The sequence below is a fragment of the Leuciscus leuciscus genome, assembly GCF_965113295.1.
Source record: "Leuciscus leuciscus genome assembly, chromosome: 13".
Classification (NCBI taxonomy): Eukaryota; Metazoa; Chordata; class Actinopteri; order Cypriniformes; family Leuciscidae; genus Leuciscus; species Leuciscus leuciscus.
The window spans coordinates 32,029,560-32,054,324 of NC_138737.1; the positions used below are offsets into that span (position 1 = coordinate 32,029,560).

General features: G+C 37.4%; 1 protein-coding gene across 4 annotated transcripts; it reads right to left on the reverse strand.

The window, feature by feature from the left end:
• Positions 1–4,674: 4,674 nt before the first annotated feature.
• Positions 4,675–8,887, reverse strand: LOC309513336 (uncharacterized protein). 4 transcript variants are annotated; one of them, XM_082189118.1, is made up of 6 exons: positions 8,573–8,887; positions 8,177–8,233; positions 7,653–7,733; positions 7,396–7,494; positions 7,129–7,284; positions 4,675–6,043 (listed from the first exon to the last, which is right to left on the reverse strand). In XM_082189118.1, exons 1-6 carry the CDS (start codon positions 8,573–8,575, stop codon positions 6,008–6,010), a joined length of 432 nt encoding a protein of 143 aa, XP_082045244.1. In that variant the 5' UTR covers positions 8,576–8,887; the 3' UTR covers positions 4,675–6,007. The 4 variants fall into 4 exon arrangements, 3 of the variants coding, with proteins under 3 accessions (XP_082045244.1, XP_082045245.1, XP_082045243.1); XM_082189119.1 differs by lacking the exon at positions 8,177–8,233; XM_082189117.1 differs by lacking the exon at positions 8,573–8,887 and having other exon boundaries at positions 8,177–8,330.
• Positions 8,888–24,765: the final 15,878 nt, after the last annotated feature.

Sequence of the window (24,765 nt, forward strand, 5' to 3'; positions counted from 1 at the left end):
CTCAATTTTCACATCGGTGCATCACTAATTGTAATCAATACAATGCAATTAATATCAACTTTCTGACAGTGTGTGTACGAGTATACAAATATGTACGAGTATCGTACGAATTTGACAACTTGTTAAATCTTGTGAATTATTAAGACTTTCAGACTATCTTCGTACTGATTGGGCTATGGGTTTTGCGAGAAAAGGTTTAAGAAACAACAAATGCTTGATAAAATGTTTGATTTAGGGTTCGAACCAACACATGTATATACCATTGCGAATATTTGCCTTTGCAGCTGTCTGTCTCCTCCGTTTACTTGTCCTCAAACAATAATAGTCCGAAAGGTCCTTTTGGTCTTTTCAGCTGAAAAAAGAGAAAATAAAATATCATTATGTTGTTTTACATCATTCCTGTGGTAAAAGCATGGTAAGCGTTGTGGTTAATGTGCATTTACAATAAGTATCACATTAAAACTACCAATAGTGTGGTAAAAGCATGGTAAGTTTTGTGATTACTGTCTTTTTACTACACTTACCACAGTAAAACTAATGTTAATGTGGTAAAAGCATGGTAAGTGTTGTTTGTACTGTGCTTCTACTACAAATACAACTTTGGAACTAATTGTACTACTTTTAATCTGATATGAATATGATTAACTGATTTAAGGTCTTTAGGCCTATGCTCACGTCATGTGACAGGCAGTGTAACTTAATCACCCTGTTTTGAATTAGAAAGCAATAAAACGCAAAGCCTCAGTGGACATGACAGATATAATGCCGTGACTGAACGTGAGCTAATCTGATTAATATCGACAAACAGAAAATACATTATATATCACACATTATTCGGACAGCGTATTTACTACTTACCAACATCTGACACACGTGAAGTGAACTGATGCCAAATATCGCGATGTGTTCGGAACGAGACTTCTTCAGGCTTCTAAGGGTTTGAAACTTGTTCATTAAACACATCGTTAATATAGTCCAATTTAGTCATTTAATCAAAAATATCTTCATTTGTGTTCCGAAGATGAACGAAGGGGTTGGAACAACATGAGGGTGAGGAATTACTGACAGAATTTTCATTTTCATACTTAATAATCGTGACCGCCAATAGCAGCGCTTACTGATCGTGACGTGGGCCAATAGCAAAGCAGAATCATTGTGGGAAATTCCGACTGTATTAACGAATAAAGGTACAATTTGTGTTCTTATCGTGTTTAACACATCTGTATTTGCCCGCGCGAGTATATCCAACTTCAAAAATCGCAGCTTGAATTCAATTTACAGTTACCGTCGAAGAGAAACACAGGGCTTATCTGCCCTATATAAATAACCGCCTGTACACTCTTTAGGATGTGGAGGGTAGGGCGATGAGGCTGCGAGCTACACCTATGAACCATTGAATCACTTTGCTGGCTGGTGCACCGGCTAATCGTGGTTGCCTTGATGCACTTGCTGATCTGGCCGGGTTGACACTCATCGGATGCCTTCCACAAATGGTTTTTTGACACTTTTTGCCTTGTTTCTTCATCAATTCATCAATGACACAATCAAATCATTCAATCATTTTTTATATTTACAATCTGTTCATTATTCTCTTTCAGAATGAAAGATGACATTTAAAAAAGGGTGCAGCTTGCTTTTTTGCTTTAAAAAAAATAAACAAAAAAACACAAATGGCTGGATTTTGTTTTACAAATCTATTGTTGTCATCAAATAATAGTATTAGAAAATTCCACCACATTTCCCATCGGTTTTTAATTTGTAATATTTATTTATACGTTTATTGTATTTCATTTGACTGATCAAGTCATAGATATATACACTAGACCAGTGGCCTTGGCTAAGGCAGTTGATTGGAACGAATGCCTTACATATATAAATTAATTAATTAGCAAAACTTGGACACTAAATATTTCATATTCAATTATTTTAATGATCACAATTAAAGTTTTCATTTTATTAACTGAACAAGCGCAACATTCAGCATTCAATCAAATATTATAAAATATGTATTATTATTAATAATGTTATTTCAACAGAATATCTCGTTATTTTCGACATAATATGTGTGGGTGCAACAAGCAAGATGTGCATTTGTAAATCCGGTGACGCCTGTTTTCTGACAGTGTCGACTCGGCTGCAAAGATGAAGTTGACGATCGCCGTATAGTGAACGCGCCTATAGAGAGAAATGCACATAATGGATTACATAATCAGAGAGTAGCCTTTTTCTTTTCGTTTTGAATTATTTCGTTTAAAGACATTTCAAGCTTTGTGTATTTGATGTATTTCTCATGTCTGTGTGTGAGGCATACAATGAGTTTCGTTAAGTTAGGATGAGATGCGCTCCAGTTCAAGATTATCATTTTTTTATTATTATTTATTAAATCTTATTTATCTTATTTATTAAATACAGGCTGATGAAAAATGTATTAAAATTAAGATACAATTTATACAAAACGAAATTCACTTTTACTCGTGCTGTTCACTTTTCATAAATCAACATACATGGGGAAAAAAATAACATTATAACATTTGAACAAATATGAAAATAAATGCGCTTATTTAAAGGCTACAACAGTATAGGCCTTACAGACTCTCTATTTGTACAAATTGCTGCACATTCATTTAATTCTGAATTTTGCACACACAAGTTGATAGGCATTTGTTCAAATCAAGTTCATGATAATTGTGCGTGCATTTATTAATCATTATGATACTAAAATCATAACAAAGTAGGTTATGCTATGTACAAAAAAATCAGATGAGCCCAGAATATTCCAAACTGCCGTAGCCAAGGCGACATCTAGTCATAGGGTCCGTGCACTTTTTGATCATTTCATTTCCTGTTTAGAATGGAATAAGGAGAAATGAAAACCAGCTCGTTTATTCGTTTTTTTGGGCTAGATTTTGGCTAGATTTTTCATTTTTCGTTTATGGTTTACAAGTCGGTTTATGGGTTCGATATTTCATTTGCACACGTGGGCGGCGCTGAAACGCCCCTTTCATCTGATTGGTCAAACCGCTCCGCCTTCAGTAAGCTGTGAGCTTTTCTTTCTGTCAGGCAGAATAAGAGTCAGTAGGCTACGAGTGCGGCACTGACAAATGCCCTTTAATGAAATAATGTCTGAAACCACCACTCACTGTTAACTACACACACTATTTGATTTAGAAATATGTTGCTGGTCAAGTAATTCGTGCTGCTGCGACTTGCAAGCAACCCCATTAATGTGAGCCACAGTATATGACAGATTATATTAGCATATTTCCCATTGATAAATACAGTGCAAATAGTTCCGTCTCTTTGGATAAAAGGGAAGTGGAAATAAAAATCAATAATAGGCTGAACTGTACCATGATAATATGTCCGTAACATTTACCACTCTAGTCTTTTATTTACATCAAAAGGCAGGTAGGCGTGTGTGACATATAGCCTATGGGCTATAAATAATTTTGAATAGAAATAAAGTTTATATTTTTTGAATTTAAGCATGTGTAGCCTACTCAGTTCACTTGAAAAGAAAGAGACAGAAAAGAGAGAAGCCAGAATCAGTGAACGTAAATTAAATACTGACAAAATTACCAGGTTTGGGATTAATTGTTATTATTATTATGAGAAATTGACTCCGCCTAGAACTTTGATGCTTCATCAAACTCAGCTCAGACCCTCAGACTGGTCTAACTTGCTTCTAACTGGTCAGACTTTCCCAAAAAATCCATCGACTTGAGTTATCTGAGCAATGAAGGCCGTAATACTTAATGCTGTCCACTAGAGGGGGCGACAGGATAATAAGTGTTTTCTACTCTCTTTCCCTGTTTGCATCAGTTTAAATGACAAATAAATAAACAGTGGTGGAGGAAGTACTGAATCTCAGTACTTAAGTAAAAGTACAAATAACCAGAGACATATTTACTTTAGTAAAAGTAGAAGTACCACAATGAAAACCCTACTTAAGTAAAAAGTACCTGATTTTAAATGTACTTTAAGTATTAAAAGTAAAAGTACTTGCATAACAATTTATTCTCTTAATGTCTATATTCTAATAATTAGGGCTGTAACAATATGAATCCGAAATCGCTACACTCAGATCTACGAACCTGTGTCGCGGTGTGAGAAGGGAGAAGGCAGAATCGCGACACCCCCCTTTTTTGAAGTTAACATTATACAATACACTGTAAAAAAAAATTTGTTCACTCAACTTACATTTTTTAGTTATTTTTTTGCTTTGACTCAGTTAAGTTTTATTGACTTAATCTACTAAGTATGTTCAACTTAAAAAGTTTAGTTGACATAGTTAAAATAGTTGAGCCAACAACTTATTTCAAGTTACCTGGACTTGTAAAGATTAGTTGAAATACAATAACTTACATTTTCAAGTTACCTGGATTTGTAAAGATTAGTTGAAATACGATAACTTACATTTTCAAGTTACCTGGACTTGTAAAGATTAGTTGAAATACGATAACTTACATTTTCAAGTTACCTGGACTTGTAAAGATTAGTTGAAATACAATAACTTACATGTTCAAGTTACCTGGACTTCTAAATATTAGTTGAAATACGATAACTTACATTTTCAAGTTATCTGTACTAAAGTGTATGTTCATTGAACTTAATTTAGCATATTTTCTCAACTTGCAATATAGCACACTCAACCAAATAAATAACAGATTTTTCCATACAAATGGTTTTATTGTTCCTTACAAATCAATAAATGTTAAGAATAAACAACATATTCAAAGGAATACAATTATATCACAATTGCATGAAGTTTAAAGATAAAAATGTATTTGAAAAATGCATAGAAAGTGTATTCATGTGGGATTTTTTTCATGTTTGTACAAGTTTTCAGCATTGATGACCTGACATGCATTCTCATTGCTTAATTTTTTAAAATTTTACTTGGCTAAAACATATATTAAGATTTCATGTGTTTTAAAGTTATTTCACAAGGGGGTATATTTATGTGAAAAATCTTAGTCTCAGTTCACACAAAAAAAGTTGCTCACCTGTTAATACCTGTTAATACTTTCCATTGTTGGTAGACAAATGAAGATCTTTTTAATAAAATCGGTGAGCTTTCTGTCCCTCCTTTGACAGCCTAAGCAACTAGCACTTTCAAGGTCCAGAAAAGACATCCTTAAAGTAATCCAAGTGACTCCAGTGGTTTAACCTAGGTTTTATGAAGCATTGTCAGTGTTTCATTCCATTTTATTTATTAAATAGTTTTCTCCATCAAATGTTTACAAGAACATAGCAGCACATGATTCTTGTGTCGACGCGAAAGCTGACACTGCTGCATGTAAACAAATATATAAACCACTGACGTCACTTGGATTACTTTAAGGATGTCTTTTCTGGAACTTGAAAGTATTAGTTGAATAGGATGTCAAAGGAGGGACAGAAAGATCAAAGATTTCATTTAAAAAAATATCTTAATTTATGTTTCAAAGATAAACAAAGGTCTTTTAGGTTTGGAGCAACATGAGATCTAACATTTAACAAAATAATTTTAATTTAGGTTAAACTAACACTTTAAGATTTTTCACATTAATAATACCTCTTTAACTGTGAAATAACTTTAAACCACATGAAATCTTAATATATGTTTTAGCCAAGTAAAATTAAACAAAGTTAAACAATGAAAATGATGTCAGGCCCTTGATGCAGAGAACTTGTAAAAACATGGGTAAACAAAAAAATACAGATGAAAACACAGGCTCTTTGTAGAAATACATACCTTACCTCAACAACATCTTTAATTCAACAATGTATTTTTAAGAGAGTGCACTCTTGCACTGCAGGTATCAGCTCCAATGTTCATGAATCACCTCGAAAGTGTATCTGAGGTGTTTTCTGGGGTAGTTTATGTTGAGAGCATAAAGCAATGTCATTTGTATGTCACCAAATCCTCGCAGAACAACTGCTTCCTCGATTACAAGGGCCACATCACTAGAGTTGCATGGAATTGGGTCTATCACATCTTCCACCACTGCGATGATTCCTAGAGTCATGCCCCGATCATATCTTCTTCGGAATCTGTGTGCTGTATTAAAAAATGACAAACTTCAAAATGTGCTTTCACACATACAACACTGAAGCTCAACCACTTAAACACAACATGAGTACACCAAGTCTTATTTAGTGTTCCGAAGAAGATTAAAGGTCTTACAGGCTTGGAACAATATGAGGGCGAGTAATTGATGAGAGAACTTTAATTTTTGAATGAACTATCCTGTAAAAAACCTTTAAACTGAGAGACTTAGGTCAAATACTATACACTGTGAATAAACGGAGGCATTTTGCATCTGTACACTAAATGAAGCATTATAAAATGTTACAATCAAGCTACAATATTTTAAGGCCTAAAGAAATTGATTTCACAGGGGACTTTTTTCTTCCAAAATGTAATTTTGATTATCAAAGATAAAACTTAAAGGTGGTATCAGCGATTTCAGGCCCAAACATAAATGATCACATTCATCTAATATTTCCTAACGATCCGCTAGCTGCCCGCCCCATAAGCATGCTGTCAAAAAACCGCATCTCTCTAGGTAGCCTAGGCTCTGAGATCTGCACACAAAAACAGTTGGTATCAACATCACTCAAAACCAAAATAAATAGTGTTCCAACCAATCATCGACAGGGGCGGGTGTTGTGAGGTTTTCGCGTGCAGCCGTCATAGGCAGCCGTGCACGAGCGCAAAACCTCACAACACCCGCCCCTGTCGATGATTGGTTGGAACACTATTTATTTTGGTTTTGAGTGATGTTGATACCAACTGTTTTTGTGTGCAGATCTCAGAGCCTAGCTACCTAGAGAGATGCGGTTTTTTGACAGCATGCTTATGGGGCGGGCAGCTAGCGGATCGTTAGGAAATATTAGATGAATGTGATCATTTATGTTTGGGCCTGAAATCGCTGATACCACCTTTAATATGTCATTATAAAATGATTGACTAGAAGGTGACTAATTTTAATTTATTTTAAATACGCATTAACAAATGACATATTACTTTTTTCTTCAATATTTTGCAGCACTAATAAAAAATATGCACGACAACAGAAATGGCAAGAAAGGAAGTGCCCATAATGTTTATGAAAAAAGTACAGTAGAAATATATGTACTTACATTTTTATCTAGGCTGTCCATTATGGTCCTCATTTCAGCAATGTCAGCAAAGTGCTTGAACGGTAGACACAACAGTTTTGGTAGATGCCAGTCAAGACCCTCATAAAAGGACTTGCTCAGGTCCAGTGAAATTAGCATGTTGAATTCTGCACTGATCTAAACTAATATTAAATGACACAAACATAACAGCAGCATGTTAAACAACACTGCAAAATAATATATCTACATATTCATCTAAACACCATTTTCAGCAGTGTAGGACTTTACCTGTCTCTCACAAAAAAAGAACCGGCCACCTCTTTTTCCATAGCAGATACTGGAGGATCCTTTTTTAACTCTCCTGTCTGCCTGTAATGCCACAGGTCTCTGAGAAAGCATAAAGATCACAGTTCAACGTAAAAGCTGCAGCACAGAGCCGGACAGATTGTGTGTGGTCCCTGGACAAATGTATTTTTTAGAGCAAACTCAGTTCTAAATGAACACACACAGTCTTTATAGATGCAGGGAAGCAGACAGTTACTTACATGATGGCAGTGCTTCAGCTTGTAGTGCCTTCTGACAATGCGTTCATTGGTTGTCTTGAATAAACAGAACTTGCTGCTCCACTTTATTGGTCAAGGGCAAAAGAAAAGAACAATTAAGTCAACTAACATTTAATAAACCGAGTACACATACACAATCAAGATCAAGACTAGATCAATAATAGTTTATCACCAAATTTGTGGATATATATTTATTGACATTACTATTAAGACCTTATTAGGACAGTATTAGCTGCTAAGCATTTCACTAGTTCTGGGGAAAACACTGCGATGGTTAAGCGGTTGCTATAGTTACATAATCTCCCACAATAAACTAAACATAACTGACCACAGTCTTTTAAGTTCGACATTTAATAAGTAAAACTAGACAGTTGTACAACAACTTTTCAGTTATGGAGCGTCCATCTCGAACACCGGAGGATTCTGATAATCCTGCCGCACCACTCACACAGTTTTACATTAAATTAACGTTACATTATTTGTCAGCTCGTTGTTGTCGTACTCACGCGTCGACGCTGCTTTGCCTGAATGGTGATTAGACTTGCTGATTTTGGCGCAAATAACTTGAACATGAGAGTGAACAAACATGGTAGAAATGCGTTATTTTTCACGACATGCTTTTCCCGCTCTCTAGGCTATTTTATCATTCATCCATATATCAGTCTCTCTCACATAATTAATATATATATATATATATATATATATATATATATATATATATATATATATATATATATATATATATATATTAGCCTATGTAACGTTAAACTGGTAAAACTGGTAAAACTGGATTAGCAACAGTCCAATGTGATCTAGAAACGTTGATATTGAACAATACATGGATGATTACTTCATATGTCATTTTACAAGTTATTACATCATATTAACGAATATTTACTTACCATATTTGATGATAGTGGAAGAATTAAATCATCTGCCGATAAACTCTCCAGCAATGGCCGATGAAGGAGTCAAGGCGAGAGACCTGTTTGTTTCGCGCTTCACGTGATCTCATCTCGCGATAAAAAATGAGAACTAACCTTACTGGTTCAGCATATGTTTTTAAGTTGAGGCGGCAAATACTCTAGTTATGTCAACTTGCAGACTAGTTGAGACAGTGAAAACTTAACATGTTAAGTTGAATTAACAAATTCAGAAACCACAAGTTGTATAAACTTACAAAATTACATTGAAACAACTAAAATGCGGAATCATTTTTTACAGTGTACGTAGACCTACACCACAAAACTAGTTGAGGATAAATTATTTAATATTTGGCAATTCCATCGTTATAAACGGGACATTTGCAGTAAAAACTTGAAATATAAATTCTCAGAAAATGCATTTAATACATATTGAAAAATATCAGTATGCGTTTTATATTTAATGGGAAATCTAGGCTACACATGGGGACACAAACAATATGTAACTTTTAGGTAGAATTTTTTTTTTTTTGTAATTCTGTGAATTACACTGCGCAAACCAAAAGTAATACCCACCGGATGAAGGGTTGGCTCTCCACAGAACATAACATATTCATTTTATTTTATTTTTCGTGTTCCCATTTATGAGGAAAAAACAATGTTACAGATGTGACCGCTCTGAAAGGCACTAAAAGACTGCTTTAAAACTTTCACTGAGACCTCAAACAGAAAGCACAAAGCCTTTTTTAAATTTGAATTTCGTTTTGTATTAATTGTATCTCAATTTTAATCAATGTTTCATCAAACAATTGCCAGGATTTAATAAATAAGTAGAAAATAGATAATCACGACACGTAGGCGCTGGCGAGTGAACTGGAGCTCGTCTCATAAATGAACCGAAACTCAGCGTAGGCTATAAGGTATCCTACTTGCCTCACAGACCTGATAAATATATCTTTAGACAGCTTTAAATGTGTACTTTTAAACAGAACAATTCAAAACGAAAGAAAACCGACTGCTCTCTGCTTATAATCCGTATGAAATGCGCATTTCTCTCTGGCGCGTTCACTACTGCGAAGATCGCATATCAGTATCGTCAACCTCATCTTTGCAGCCGACACAGAAAACACTTGTTTATTAATAAACAATTAAAATGTCTTCTTGCTATATTTGACATATTCATTACTTTTGCTGGTTCTTTGTGACAGCTTTTAGGTGCTTTATTGTTAGCGCCACCAACGCGATCAGCACCGAAAACATGGAGATTTTTTTCAATCCCTGTTTTGGCAGGGGAAAAACTGATCCGAAAATGTAACGAAACGTTGTAGAAATGTAGTGGAGTAGAAAGTATAATAATTGCTGCAAAAAGTAACGAAGTAAAAGTCAAAAGTATGCACTATTGATTCTACTTAAGTAAAGTACAGATACGTGAAAAATGTACTTAAGTAAAGTAACGAAGTATTTGTACTTGGTTACATTCCACCACTGCAAATAAATGCATGAATTTCATTATGATAACAGGTTAAACGTCGTAATTAGCCAGCATAGGACGCAAATGAAAATACAATTTGATATTTGTGATATTTAAACTGTGTATTATTAATAAATATTGTTTCATATCTTGTTCATGCTTTATACATTTTAACCAGTGCTAATTTAAATAAAATGAATGAATGAATAGAACTATAGGCTATAATAATTAATTATAATATGGTAACTTTGGTCCAAAGTAATTTGTGATAAACAGTGTATAGGCCCACTATGTTTCATCTGCTTATTTATTATAGTTAAAATAATCCAGCAATTATGTTTTATCGAATGTTATTCGAATTCAAGATGTAGAAGCTCAGATCAATAATGAGGCGTACAGGCCATAAATAACAAATATACATTACAACATTTTTATTATTCATAAGAATTTAAGTTAATAACATCTAAAACAAAGAATACATGTATTACAGGGCAAGTATAAGTATTAGTATTTTTAATGTTTTTGAAAGAAGTTTCCTCTGCTCATCAAGCCTGCATTTATTTGATCAAAAATACAGAAAAAAAAGTAATATTGTGATATATTTTTACAATTTAAAATAATTGGTTTAAATGATCATTTATTTCTGTGATGCAAAGCTGAATTTTCAGGATCATTACTCCAGTCTATCACATGATCCTTTAGAAATAATTCTAATATGATGATTCATTATCAAAGTTGGAAACAGTTCTGCTGCTTAATATGTTTTCATAACCTGTGATACTTTTTTTAGGATACTTTGATGAATAAAAAGTAAAAAAGAAAGAAAAAAAAAAGCAATTTTTTAAAAAATAGAAATCTTTTGTAACAACAATATACACTACTGGTCAGTAATTTGAGGTCAGTATTTATTTTTTTATTTTTTTAATAAATCAATACTTTTATTCAGCAAGGATGTGTTAAATTGATTTAAAAAAAAGTGATAGTAAAGAAGATTTATATTATTAGAAATTATATATATTTTTTAATAAATGCAGTTCTTTTTAACCTTTTATTCATCAAATATATTAGGCAGCAGAACTGTTTCCAACACTCATAATAAATCAGAATATTAGAATGATTTCCGGGGCTGTTTACACCTGGCCACTTCATGCGTTTTCTCAGATCGGATAGCTATCCGATCGTGAAAAGACCAGGGGCGCCTGTTTCAGAAAGGAGGTTAAGTGAAAACTCAGAGTATGTTAACCCTGAAATGAGGGAAACTCTGGGTTTTCTGTTTCAGAATGGGAGGTATGTTAAACCTGAGAAAGCAGAGTAAGTCAAGCCCGTTTCTGAAAGAGAGGTAACTTATACTCAGAGTCAGTTACCATGGTAACTTACTCTGTGAACCTAACCTGGCCGGGAGCAGGTTTTCTTCGGTAAACCCAGAGTTTCTTTCGGTCTCCTCCCCTTTTTTAAAGAGGAAGTGGTGTTTAAACACCTCATTCATTCTTTCAGTACATTTTTATTAATACAATTAATCTTTAATTAATAAATACAATATTGCTATTTTTACTGTTTTTTTTTTTTTTCAATTTTTTAAATAAGATGAAGTCTATTAACTCCTTAACTGGCAACTGAATATACAGTAGTAGATTAGAGTTACATAATGTAGTTCTAAACAAATTCTACAGAATTAAACTTTGGCATTTACTGAAAATCACTGAACTCTGTTCATCTGTGCAACAGAAGTTGATGGACCGTCCTCCTGCTGTTCTTCCACTTTGGGGGCGGGGGGAGAGATAAGACTACCCATTTATACTTAGCTTTAAACTTAGATTCTACTCCACATAAAAATGTGAAAAAATCTGAATGTGTAGATTGTTTGATGTGACACATAACATTATCCCCATCGTCCTGTGAAGATGAGTACACTTTATAACACTATTTGTCATAATTTCTGGTGTATTGAGTAGGCTACTTACAACTGCCTGCAGGTTTTGTTGGGACAGGAGGCTCCAAAAGACAGATATTACCATCGGAATCTGTTGGGACCAACAAAAAACCCAACCCAAAGTAAAATAAATGGAAATATCAAAAATAGCCTATATAAGAAATAACACATATGTAAACCTCTTACATTTTATGAAGGCCCTTGGATCTTCGGGAGTGACTGGCTCTGAAGTCCCTCCAGGAATTCCCCCAGCCAAAAATGCTGCTGCACTGCTAGACACTGGGATGCTATTTAGTTATTTAATATGTCAAATATTTGTAAATTCAGGTAGCCTACACCCATGATATGCTCAAACCTTACCTGATTGAATTATGTTCTTATATTTAATTTTCAGCTGCTGCCATGTTCTTTTAATACCTGCAGGATTGCACCCATGAAAATTAAAATTAGGTTGAATAACATACTGTTCTTCCAGTTTCACCTCTGATATTATAACAGTTGGGTAAGTTACTCTAAAATAGTTATTAATTACTAACTACAAATGACATCTTCAACCGTGTAATTAGATTCATGTAATAATGACTATCTTTAGAAAGTATTGGTCTACTTATTAATAAATCCCATATCAACCTCAACCACTTGAACAATACAAGGAGAGACAAGAAACTGCACTTTTAATGCTTTCAAATAAACAATATACAATTGCATGGATTATTCTTGAATTGACCAAAGTGTGTAGAGGGAGAAGGTTACATAAAAAATATACCTTTTAAAAATGTATGTTAAATATACAGAATTGTTCTATAGTCTAATGCAATTACATCAGATTTGACTTCAAATTACAGAAGAATTAAGAGTAATCCCTTTAATTAAATGACAGTATTTAGATGACTTGGTAATTAATTACACCCAACACTGTATAACTAATTAAAATGTAAACATACGCATTGACTCGAGCAACTATTTTCTCCCTAGCTAACTCTAGTTGTCCTTCGCTGCTGCAGCCGATATTTAAAAAATAATAATATGTCTTCTTACGCTTGCAGAAGCTGGTGAGAAATATGCAGACCTCTTTTTGTCTGGCGCTGTTACCATGGTGACTCATAATATCTGCACTCCATTGATAATGGCTTTTTATAGTGGTGGTGCACGCGCTTAACTCAGAGTCAGTCAACTCAGAGTTGATTGAACTAACTAATTTCCGCTGTTCTGTAACCGAAAACTCAGAGTTTCCCATCTCAGGGTAAGTCAACTCAGTTGAACCTCCTTTCTGAAACAGGCCCCAGGGGCCCGTTCTTCGTACGTCGCTAACTCAGTTAGCTGGATTTGATTGTTGGAGATTTGGCATGATCTTGGATTGTTTGGTTCTTCGACGCTCATCCTGGACTTGCTGTCATAGCAACAGGTGAGCTCGGGAGCAGGCTTATTTCATGTTAACAGGATTAGATCCCGGCTTTATAAGCGGAGGTGATACGGGAAGTCTTTCGCAGCCATGTCTTGTCCGTTTTTACGACAAGAACCTGTCGCTGAAGGTGGTCTCACGCTGCACAATCCACTGCCGCTTTCTGAGCATGCAGCCTGACATCAAACAATTCACCATTTACCTTGGAGAAGCGAGTCCAGAATATATCAAATAATACAAAAAGTAATGTAATCAAAAAGTATGCAGTTGACTGATTAAAAATATCTTAGATGGTGTGTGACTCCATGTCCTACATCACAAATGTGGAAGCAAAATGGCCTGGTTCTGTGCATGACTCGAGGATTTTCAGAGAGTCACATTTATGCACATTATTTGAACGTGGTAAGGAAATATTTTATATCAAGCTCACTGTATTACATACATTTATTCTGAGCCTAACAAAACTGCATTTTTCCAGGTGCTTACGACGGGAACCTGCTTGGTGACAGGGGCTATACCTGCAGGCAGTATTTCATGACGCCATTCCCTGACCCAAACCCGTTTCAATGCAGCTCTAGCCAGGACAAGGGCACGCATTGAAATGACCTTTGGGCAACTAAAGGAAAGATTTCAGTGTCTGAGGGTTGCACCTGACAGGGCCTGTGACATTATTGTTGCATGTGCCATACTCCACAATAGTGCCACCATCAGAAAGGAGAGGACCCCTGTGGTGGAGGTGCAGCCTGATGATGACCTCCAGCCAGTGCACTTGGACCAACCTTTTTTTTTTTTTTAAACAAAAACCTTCATTAAATGAATAGAAGACAAGACAACATGCTTAGTTCCTTGAGTTTTATTTCAATTATTCTTTGTCAAGAAAAGCCAATGATGGTCATCTTTTGCCTGCAATAAGATATATTGTTATCCAAGGTCAGCAATAGTACTCTGTGTGAAATAGTGTATTTAGCACTTACTCTGAAGTTCCTTTTGAAGCAACTCAATCTCTAGTGCCAGTTTTTTCTTCTTTAAGGTGTCAAGTTCTATTTCTCCCCTTCATTTTTCTGTTTTTTCAGGTCAAAATACTAAATTTTCTGTTGTAGATTCCGTTTATATACGGATATCACCCTGTGCCATGTTTGGATAAAAAGAATAAAAAAAAATAAAAAAATAAAAAAGAACTGTCAACACAAGCCTCATGCAACAAAAATAAAAAGTACAAGTAGGTTACTACACTGCCCACCTCTGTATCACTTTGTGCAGTAGGCCTTTCCTCCTGCAACTCATATTGCAGTCAGAAATAATATGTACACAAGTTACTATAAATGAAGTAAAGTTATTTATGCACTTACAAGCAGGCACGGATTTAGAAAGCAGAGGCCCCTGGGCACAAAATCTTGGAGGCCCCCCTCCCCCCTCGTAGCCCAAACTAACACAGCATCTTAATTTTTAGAAACAGTAAAAGGAAGCTGTGGGTTTTTCTTTAGTTTAAATCAAAACCACTTTCTCCAACTCCATTTCTTGTGATGTTAACTGTGACAGCAAAGGAGATCTATAAATATCTATAAAACAAAAGACAAAAAGGAAACTATCACAGAACAAAATCAGAAAAAAGTTTGTGTGTTTTAACATGTGTGTGTTTGGGTAGTGTGTGTGTGCATCCACACATGCACAGGTCCAAGGGCTTGATGTTTGCAAGCACACATGTATGTACACGAACATAATGAACATGCTCCTGAAAACTATTTTTTTCTCTTATTTTCAATCACTCCAATTCACTTTAAATGGTCGCCAGTTTTTTAACCAAAATGAGAAGCCTACTCTCAGATAGATGAGGCCTACGATTAATCAGATGCAAATAGAAATATAAAACTGGTCCTAATTTAAAGAAAACAAGCTGACAAAAAGATTGAATCCAATATTGGGTGATGATATAGCATAACAAGTGCAAGTTTTTATAATAATGAAAGTTTTTATAGGCTGGCCATTTTTAACCGGGAACATCAAAAGTGTTATAGGGTTTTGAGCACAACCTGAGGATTAAAAAAAAAACTGTAAAACGGGGTGAGGGGGGCCAAGTTGCATGTGTGCTTGCCGTTGTTTCACATTGTACACATGTATTCATAACGGTGCGCGTGCGGCGCGTCCACTGTGTTTGTGTGTGCGTGTGTGTAAAGAAATGCGCTTGTGAACTCAAACTGCGTCGGACATGGATCTGCACAAAATAGTAGGCTAGCTTTTTACTTTTATCTGGGCTTTCAACAAAAGGAAATTCTACACAGGTGCCATGCATTAGGCTACACACCGTGAGTAATGAATTGGAAACACGCGCTCTGCGCTAGTGGACGCGCACTGTTATGAATGCTCACGCAACTTCTTCTGTATTCTCGAAATGTTTCGACTTTAATCTCGAAATACTATGTGTATATATATATATATATATATATATATATATATATTTTTTTTTTATTTTTTTTTTACGTTGCGGTTCAGGGCTTCCGTACTTCTCTGCAGTGAACTGACGGAAAAAGGTGAAAGATAGGCTACTTTTAAAATGTGAAATATTAATTGAAAGAAGCCTAACGTTACCCTCAACTAGAGAACGAGTCCCACATATTATGCATTGATAAGCCTAGAACGGGTATCTGGTCATAAAAATGAACCGTCAACATTAATACAACAATGTTACATGATTTAAAAAGCAACAGGGACAAGAGGGGTGGTGTGGGTGCTGGGCTCTAGCTAAATCAGAATTATTTATTTGGGATCGGCGGTGGACGCAGATTTAGGCTTCTTCGCCGATCCGGGCATCTAAAAATCAGGGTTTTTAATTAGGGAAAAAGTAATAGATAGGCCTACATTTTGAGGCTGTCAAACTGGTAATGTACGTCACCGCCGGTGTGGTTAACAATCGACTCCGGTTGAAGAGATGAGTCCGAGTCGACTTTTGAAAAAAGTGGAGATGGTTGAAATATTACTCCAAATTAAATTCTCTCTGCTATCCTTCTCCCCTTTAGCTTTGCGTTTTGTGGCTCCACCGTTTTTTATCCATGTTGTTGTATTTTTTCTTGCCGCTATCAACAGTTTTCGCGGTAAGTTGGCTCGTCATCATCAGACACAGCCGACACAGCCAAAAAACTGATCATCATACTTTTTTGTGTGCAAATAAATTATTGTTAACACACATACACACAAACTCATTAATTAATTTTCTTTTAATTGAATAAAAAACAAACAAAAAAATAAATAAAAAAAAGGTCACACAGTAGTGGGGTCTTGGAGGCCCCCTAGAGGTCGGAGGCCCCCGGGCACCGGCCCAATCGGCCCGGTGGTAAATCCGGCCTTGCTTACAAGTACTTCCTCCAAAGGACAGTCATCTGAGAGGGTTTCTTCACTGTCCTGTGCAATGGAAACAAATGGGCATTACAAAGTGTTGCACTTTCTTCCCTTTTGATGTAAAGTTAGAAAAAGTCCACTTACTGCACATATTTCAGCCACTACTTTCTTGGGAACAGGTACAAGTGTTGGTGTATTATGTAAAACTGCACAAAAGAGGAAACACAATGGCATTACAATGAACTACACTATATGAACAAATGTGATCAGTAACTCATGGCAAAATATTCTTACATTAAGTTCAGCAGTTTTCACCTTCACAAGTCAAAGCAATTGATCACTACTCAATATTTAACAGCTGAAATTACTGTACCAGCCATTTGGATTATATAGGCCTACTCAATTTAATGCGGCAAAAAAAAAGATATATTTTACAGTGTAGCAAGATCATTTAAAGCTCATTTACCAGTAATGAAGGTGTTGCTGCTACTGGTTCCTGGCTGTTGGTCTGAGGAAGAGCTGCCCCCAGGGATGCCCTCCACAATGGGTCGGTTCACATTTAACCCCAGGGCCAGCTCTACTGCTGGGGTATAATGTGGTATAATGTGAGGGAGCAGGACCACCACCTGTTTTTTTTTTTTCAGCTCAGCCTTTTTCTTGGTTGCTGTTATAAACAGACAAACACATTTAACGGTGCTTTTCTTTTGTAAAAGAGACAAAGAACAGTAGAAGTAGAAAAGATTACCATTTTGAAGAATATTCTTGTACTTCCCTTTTACTTGTTCCCATGTTCTAGTGCAGTGTTCTTCAACCCTGCTCCCGGAGGACCCCCAACACTGCTGGTTTTCTTTGTCTCCCTAATCAAACACACCGGATTCAATTCATCAACTCATTATCACATGGGTTAATGAGCTGATGAGTTGAATCAGGTGTGTTTGATTAGGGAGACAAAGAAAACGTGCAGTGTTGGGGGTCCTCCAGGAGCAGGGTTGAAGAACACTGTTCTAGTGGGTCCTGAGGTGGCTCTGACATTAAGCAATTATGAAATGATTAAAATACAAGAATATACACTGTAATAAGTGATATAACCATAACATGGAACACTTACGCATTTCATTTGTCTGCTACTTTTTGCCAGCCCTCTCTCCTGGCTTTTGCACACTTTGAGGTGTTCCCTGGCGTTTTAATTAAGGTTTCATATTCTGCATAACCTTCAATAACTCTTGCTCTGCTGCGGAGAAAAACTGTGCGCGCTCTTTGGCCATGGTGAGCAGCCAATAGCAGCGTTGCTGATCAATGTTTCTACTATCGATACATATCCCCTTTTAAACCAGCGCATGAACGCGCAGTTATCTCAGATAACTCAATCCAGCTATACTAATCATAACTGGCAGGTGTGTTCGAAGAAACGAATTAGTCAGATCATGATTAGGCCGATGATATCACCTTGGATGTCTCATAATTTGATCTTGGATGTTTCAAGCAACGTACGAAGAACGGGCCCCAGTTGCTATGACAGCAAGTCCAGGATGAGCGTCGAAGAACTCAGTTAGCTGGATTTGATTGTTGGCGATTTGGCATGATCTTGGATTGTTTGGGTCTTCGACGCTCATCCTGGACTTGCTGTCATAGCAACTGGGGCCCGTTCTTCGTACGTTGCTTAAAACATCTGAGATCAAACGAGACATCCAAGATGATATCATCGTGCTAATCATGATCTGACTAATTTGGTTCTTCGAACACACCTGCCGGATATGATTAGTATAGCTGGATTGAGTTAGTGAGATAATTGCGCCTTCACGCGCTGGTTTAAAAGGGGATATGTATCGATAGTAGAAACATTGATCAGCAACGCTGCTATTGGCTGCTCACCATGGCCAAAGAGCGCGCTCAGTTTTTCAACGCAGCAGAGCAGGAATTTTTACTGGAAGGGTATGCAGAGTTTGAAAAATATAATTAAAACGCCAGGGAACACTGGGAATCAAAGTGTGCAAAAGCCAGGAGAGAGGGCTGGCAAAAAGTAACAGACAAATTAAATGCGTAAGTGTTCCATGTTATGGTTATATCACTTATTACAGTATATATTCTTGTATTTTAATCATTTCATAATTGCTTAATGTCAGAGCCACCTCAGGACCCACTAGAACATGGGAACAAGTAAAAGTGAAGTACAAGAATATTCTTCAAACTGGTAATCTTTTCTACTTCTACTGATTAGTCTCTTTTAGCAAAGACATTTTAAATGATGTGTTTGTCTGTTTATGGTTATCTGCAACCAAGGAAAAGGCGGAGCAGAAAAAAACAGGTGGTGGTCCTGCACCCCCACGTTATACCCCGGCAGAAGAGCTGGCCCTTGGGCTAAATGAGAACCGACCCATTGTGGAGGGCATTCCTGGGGGCAGCTCTTCCTTAAGGCCTATTTATACTTCTGCGTCGGACCTACGCCGGAGCCTCTACGCTGTAGGCAACGCGTTGGTTTTAATTTATACTTCTGCGTCGTTGTCCGCGTTGACGCGCAATTACTCATGCAGAGGGACCATGTGAAACCCGAGGGAGGGGTTCTAGCAGACCAATCACAGCGCTTGCGTCCGCGTAGAATTGACGCGTTGTTACATTTTTGGAGAGGTGCGCATCAGGGTACGCCAAAGGGTACGCGCGCTAAGCACAGCCTACGACGTAGCTACGGCGTAAGTTCGACGCAGAAGTATAAATAGGCCTTTAGACCTAAAGCCAGGGACCAGTAACAACAACACCTTAATTACAGGTAAATGAGTTTTAAATCATCTTGCTACACTGTAAATAATTTGTTGCTGCATTAAATTAAGTATGTCTATAATCCAAATGGCTGGTACAGTATCAGCTCTGCTTATGAAGCCGGGATCTAATCCTGTTAACATGAAATAAGCTTGCGCACCTGTTGCTATGACAGCAAGTCCAGGAGGAGCGTCGAAGAACCAAACAATCCCAGATCATGCCAAATCGCCAATAATCAAATCCAGCTAACTGAGTTAGCGACGTACGAAGAACGGGCCCCAGGTGCGCAAGCTTAAACCTGCTCGGGAGCAGGCTTATTTCATGTTAACAGGATTAGACTGCGGCTTCATAAGCGGAGCTGATACGGGAAGTCCAGCGCTTATGAAGCAGTGATCTAATCCTGTTAACATGAAATAAGCTTGCGCACCTGTTGCTATGACAGCAAGTCCAGGATGAGCGTCGAAGAACCAAACAATCCCAGATCATGCCAAATCGCCAATAATCAAATCCAGCTAACTGAGTTAGCGACGTACGAAGAACGGGCCCTGAGGTACGAAGAACTGAGATTTTGCGTTACAATAGTGCACTTTCTGAGATATATATTTTTTCTCGTGACTGGTGAGATTGTCGTTTACATGATTAATTTGTTGGAAACACACACTTATTTTCGACTTGTCGGAGTCGGGCTTTAACTACAGCACAAACTGTTTGCATTGCCTTAAGATTATTTGCGAGTGGCTCTTTCCTTTACACTATTGGAGATGGCACTCGATTGCTCCTGTCTGCCTCGCTGCCTGCTGTGAGTGTTTTTGCTTCGTTGCTGTAAGCTCCGTCTTAGCCTCGTATTTCCTTATTTTGAACCATAATTTACTACAATTTCTAGTTGTTTATACTACTACTAAATACGGCTTGCCCAACATCGCTGGCTTCCGTTGCTACTAGCACAACACGGTAGTAATTCGCTAGCCTGTTAACGCGCCACCCGTGCGCTCAGCTATTTTTATTTATTTTTTTTTCTCTCGCGCGCTCGCGCCTTTGAGTTCATAAAAGCTCAGGTGAGTAAGAATCACTCAACAAACACGGTGAGTAATGTCTTGTCCTGTTATTATCATGCGTCCAAGGGGCAACATTCTGATCTGAAAAATGAAGCCTACCCGGAAGTGCGAAAAACTGCAATACATCGAAAATCCGCTAGGGGAAGGTCCCAAAAGGGAGCAAATGTCCATAGCCCCCATGTTAAAATGTCCGTTTTCACAGCATAAAATCATGTTTTTACAGGTTGGTCCCATGGACTTTTATTGGATTTTTCGATAGGTTCCGAGTGCCTGACAACGGCGAGGGTAGTGAATTTTTTTCTAACTCGTTAGTTTAGATAGTATTTAGATATAAAATGTATGACAATAAGGGCGTGGTTAACTTTGATTGACAGCTTGATTGACAGCTGAAAGGCAGAATGACAACATAAGAAGCGCCATTTTTTAATACAGTTGACATATAATACTACTGTTTCTGTATCATGAAATGTAGTTTTAAGAGTTTTTCAGGCGAGAATGTAGTTGTTTAAAGCTCAAATCTGTGGTTTATTTATAAAGATTTATGAAAATTGTATCCAGTTGTGAGATCCAGCGATGACCGGGCGCTCGGCGCGATGTACCCCGCCTGGAGCAGCCTTTCATCGGCTAGACGTTTTGAGGTTTGCCGCTGACTCTGGCGTCTCTGTAGTGGTTAAACATGAGATATAATTCGTCTTGTCTATATCTAACGGGCGATTTTTGGTCTCGTGGGCAATCGTTTTGGCTGAGGGGAAGTTTCATAACTTTATAAGCTATATTTAACTTGTACCGTTGTATGGTTAGACTAGATCGAGCGCATGACTTTTTATGTTTGACTGAATTGTTTGCTTTATTTGTATAGCTTATTGTAACTTTACCTTTTACTTATACTTTTATAATAGCTAATATTGATAAAACTGAAATTTAACAAAAAGAGACTGGGTTGAGTTTTGTCATTTTAAATTTTAATACAACGAAGATGATCTGTAATGTTGTTTACTGCAACATCTGTTGTTTAGTACAAATGCACATATTGCCTGGACCATATTAAAATGTTTAATATTTTTATATTATATTTAAAACGAAAAGAGGCAGGTTTGTGTTTTATATTTCGTTTTGTTATAAATAGGCAAACGTTATGTGCAGTGAATATAATCAATACGCGTTGCCTGAACCACATTTGTGTGGCTATAATGTTTAAGATTTCTTTAAATGAAAACGAAAAGAGTTAGTATGGTGTTTTATAACATATTTCGTTGCCTAAAATATACACAGAGATAACCGGAGTAGCAGAGCGAGCTGAGTGACGCGCGCTGCGTCAGAAGGTGGGCGGGGTTAGGGTTTCCCAAGATTTTCCAAGATGGCAAACGGCTTCAAACCCGTTCTTCAGAAAGTCTATGGGTGACGTCACAGACGCTTTGTCCATATTTTTTACAGTCTATGCATGCGTCGCGTCTGAATGCGTTGTTGTTTTTGGAGCTCTATCGATTTGATTTATAATTCTTGATTTTTCTCGCTGCCTGCTGTGAGTGTGTTTGCTTCGGAGCTGTAAGCTCCGTCTTAGCCTCGTATTTCCTTGTTTTGAACCATCATTTACTACAATTTCTAGTTGTTTATATTACTACTAAATACAGCTTACCCAACCATGACGCACAACACGCTAGTAATTCGCTAGCCTGTTAACGCGCCACCCTTGCGCTCAGCTATTTTTATTTATTTATTTTCTCTCGCGCCTTTGAGTTCATAAAAGCTCAGGTGAATAAGAAACACTCAACAAACACGGTGAGTAATGTCTTGTCCTGTCATTATCATGCGTTGCGTCTGAATGCGTTGTTGTTTTTGGAGCTCTATCGATTTGATTTATAATTCTTGATTTTTCTCTTTAAACTCGCTTACAACGAAGATTTTCTACTTTTCCTCACTGAGAAGCACTACTGCTCAAACCTCATTGTTACAACGCGGACTGTTGAGCAGACGCGTCTCAAGCCTATTAGTGATCCAACGCTGCATACTCTTAAAGGTTACGTCCGTGGATCACGGCTGAACGCGTCTTCTCCACACTCATTTACAAACAAACTTATAATATAAATTAGTATTAATATTGATAGCATCACTGGTAGCTTCGTTGCTAACTCACTGTCCATCTGTTAAAATGGCGAATATATCAGATGTAAGTAGTCTACCGCTTGGTGCAGGTGAGGACACATTTGAGCTTCACGCACTGCAGTCTGAGCTGGAAGCTGTTGAGAAACAGATCCACAACCTTTTATTGAGACAGGCCGAGCTGAGAGACCGGTGTTTGGCTCTTGAAACATCACGCGCCGATGCACACAAATCAGTGTTTAACGTTACTAACCCGCTGACTCCGACCGCGTCTACTCCGTGCGTTCCTCAGCATCGGTCGCAATCAGCCATGGTCTCGTTCACTCCGGCTCCAACACGCCACCACGAAGCCTGGGTGGTTCCGCAGCGGAAGACGCGAGTCAGGTTTAGACCAAGACTTTCTCCGACCCTCCCGGTTTTCGAGTTATCCACACAAAACCGCTTCTCCCCTCTACGCGAAACAGAACGCGATGCTGTGATCATCGGCGATTCCATCGTTCGGCACGTACACGCTACGTTAGGTAAAAGTAAGGTGCAAAGTCACTGCTTCCCTGGTGCTCGTGTTTCTGAAATCGCTGCTCGCGTTCCCGAGATCCTGAACGGTGACGAGCGCGTCGGAACTGTGGTCCTGCACGCGGGAGTGAACGACATCAGGCTGCGCCAGACGGAGATTCTGAAGAAAGACTTCAGGAATCTAATCGATACGGTACGCAGCACATCGCCTGAAACAACGATCATTGTGTCAGGACCGCTTCCCACGTACCGACTAGGGCATGAAAAGTTCAGCAGATTATTTGCGCTAAATGAATGGTTAATGTCATGGTGCAATGAGCAGAAACTGCTCTTTGTAAATAATTGGAATCTGTTTTGGGAGCATCCTAGGCTTTTCCGTGCTGATGGCTTACACCCAAGCAGATTCGGAGCGGATCTTCTGTCAGATAACATCTCCAAAATGTTAAATACCCTTTGACTAGTAACCAAAAGTCCAAATCATAGTCTCTGCTGCACCAATTCAACTGATATAAATACTAGTGTAGAACATTGCATAGAAACCGTGTCTATTCCTCGTTTAGTGAGATCAAATAATAAATCTAATGCAGGATCTAGGAAAAATCTAATTGTTATTAAAACAGAAAATGTTGCTATTAGTAAACAAAAACTATTTCTAAAGCTAGGTCTTCTAAACATTAGATCACTCACACCGAAGGCAGTTATTGTAAATGAAATAGTCACAGATAATAGCTTCGATGTACTTTGCCTTACTGAAACCTGGCTTAAACCAAATGATTATTTCTGTATTAATGAGTCTACTCCTCCTGGATACTGTTATAAGCATAAGCCCCGTCTGATTGGCCGTGGCGGAGGTGTTGCAACCATTTATAAAGATATTCTAAATGTTACTCAGAAAACGGGTTATAAGTTTATTTCATTTGAAGTACTTGTACTAAATGTTACGCTCTTAGATGTTAGAAAAACATCCCTATTATCTCTAGCCTTGGCTACCGTATATAGACCGCCAGGGCCTTACGCTGATTTCCTAAAAGAGTTTGCAGATTTTCTCTCAGACCTATTAGTCAATGTCGATAAAGCATTAATTGTTGGAGATTTTAACATACACGTAGATAATCCAAATGATGCGTTAGGAGCTGCGTTTACAGATTTATTAAATTCATTTGGGGTCAAGCAAAACGTCACCGGACCAACTCATCGTCTTAATCATACACTCGATTTAATTATATCACATGGAACCGATCCGACCGATATAGATATCATTCCACAAAGTGATGAAGTCACTGATCACTACATGGTAACTTGCATATTACGTACTGCTGTAATATGTCATGCGGCGTCGCGTTATCAACCAGGCAGAACAATCCTCCCATCCACCATAGATAATTTCTCAAATTGCTTATCTAATCTGTCTCAGCTGCTGCCTGAACCCAAACAAACAGATGAACTAGAAGAACTAACTAGCACTATGAGCACCATTCTCTCTAGAACATTGGATGTGGTTGCACCTATTAAATTAAAAAAGGTCAGAGAGAAAAATAAAGCACCATGGTATAAAAATACTACGCATGTTTTAAAGAGAGAAACGCGTATTTTAGAGCGTAAATGGAAACAAAC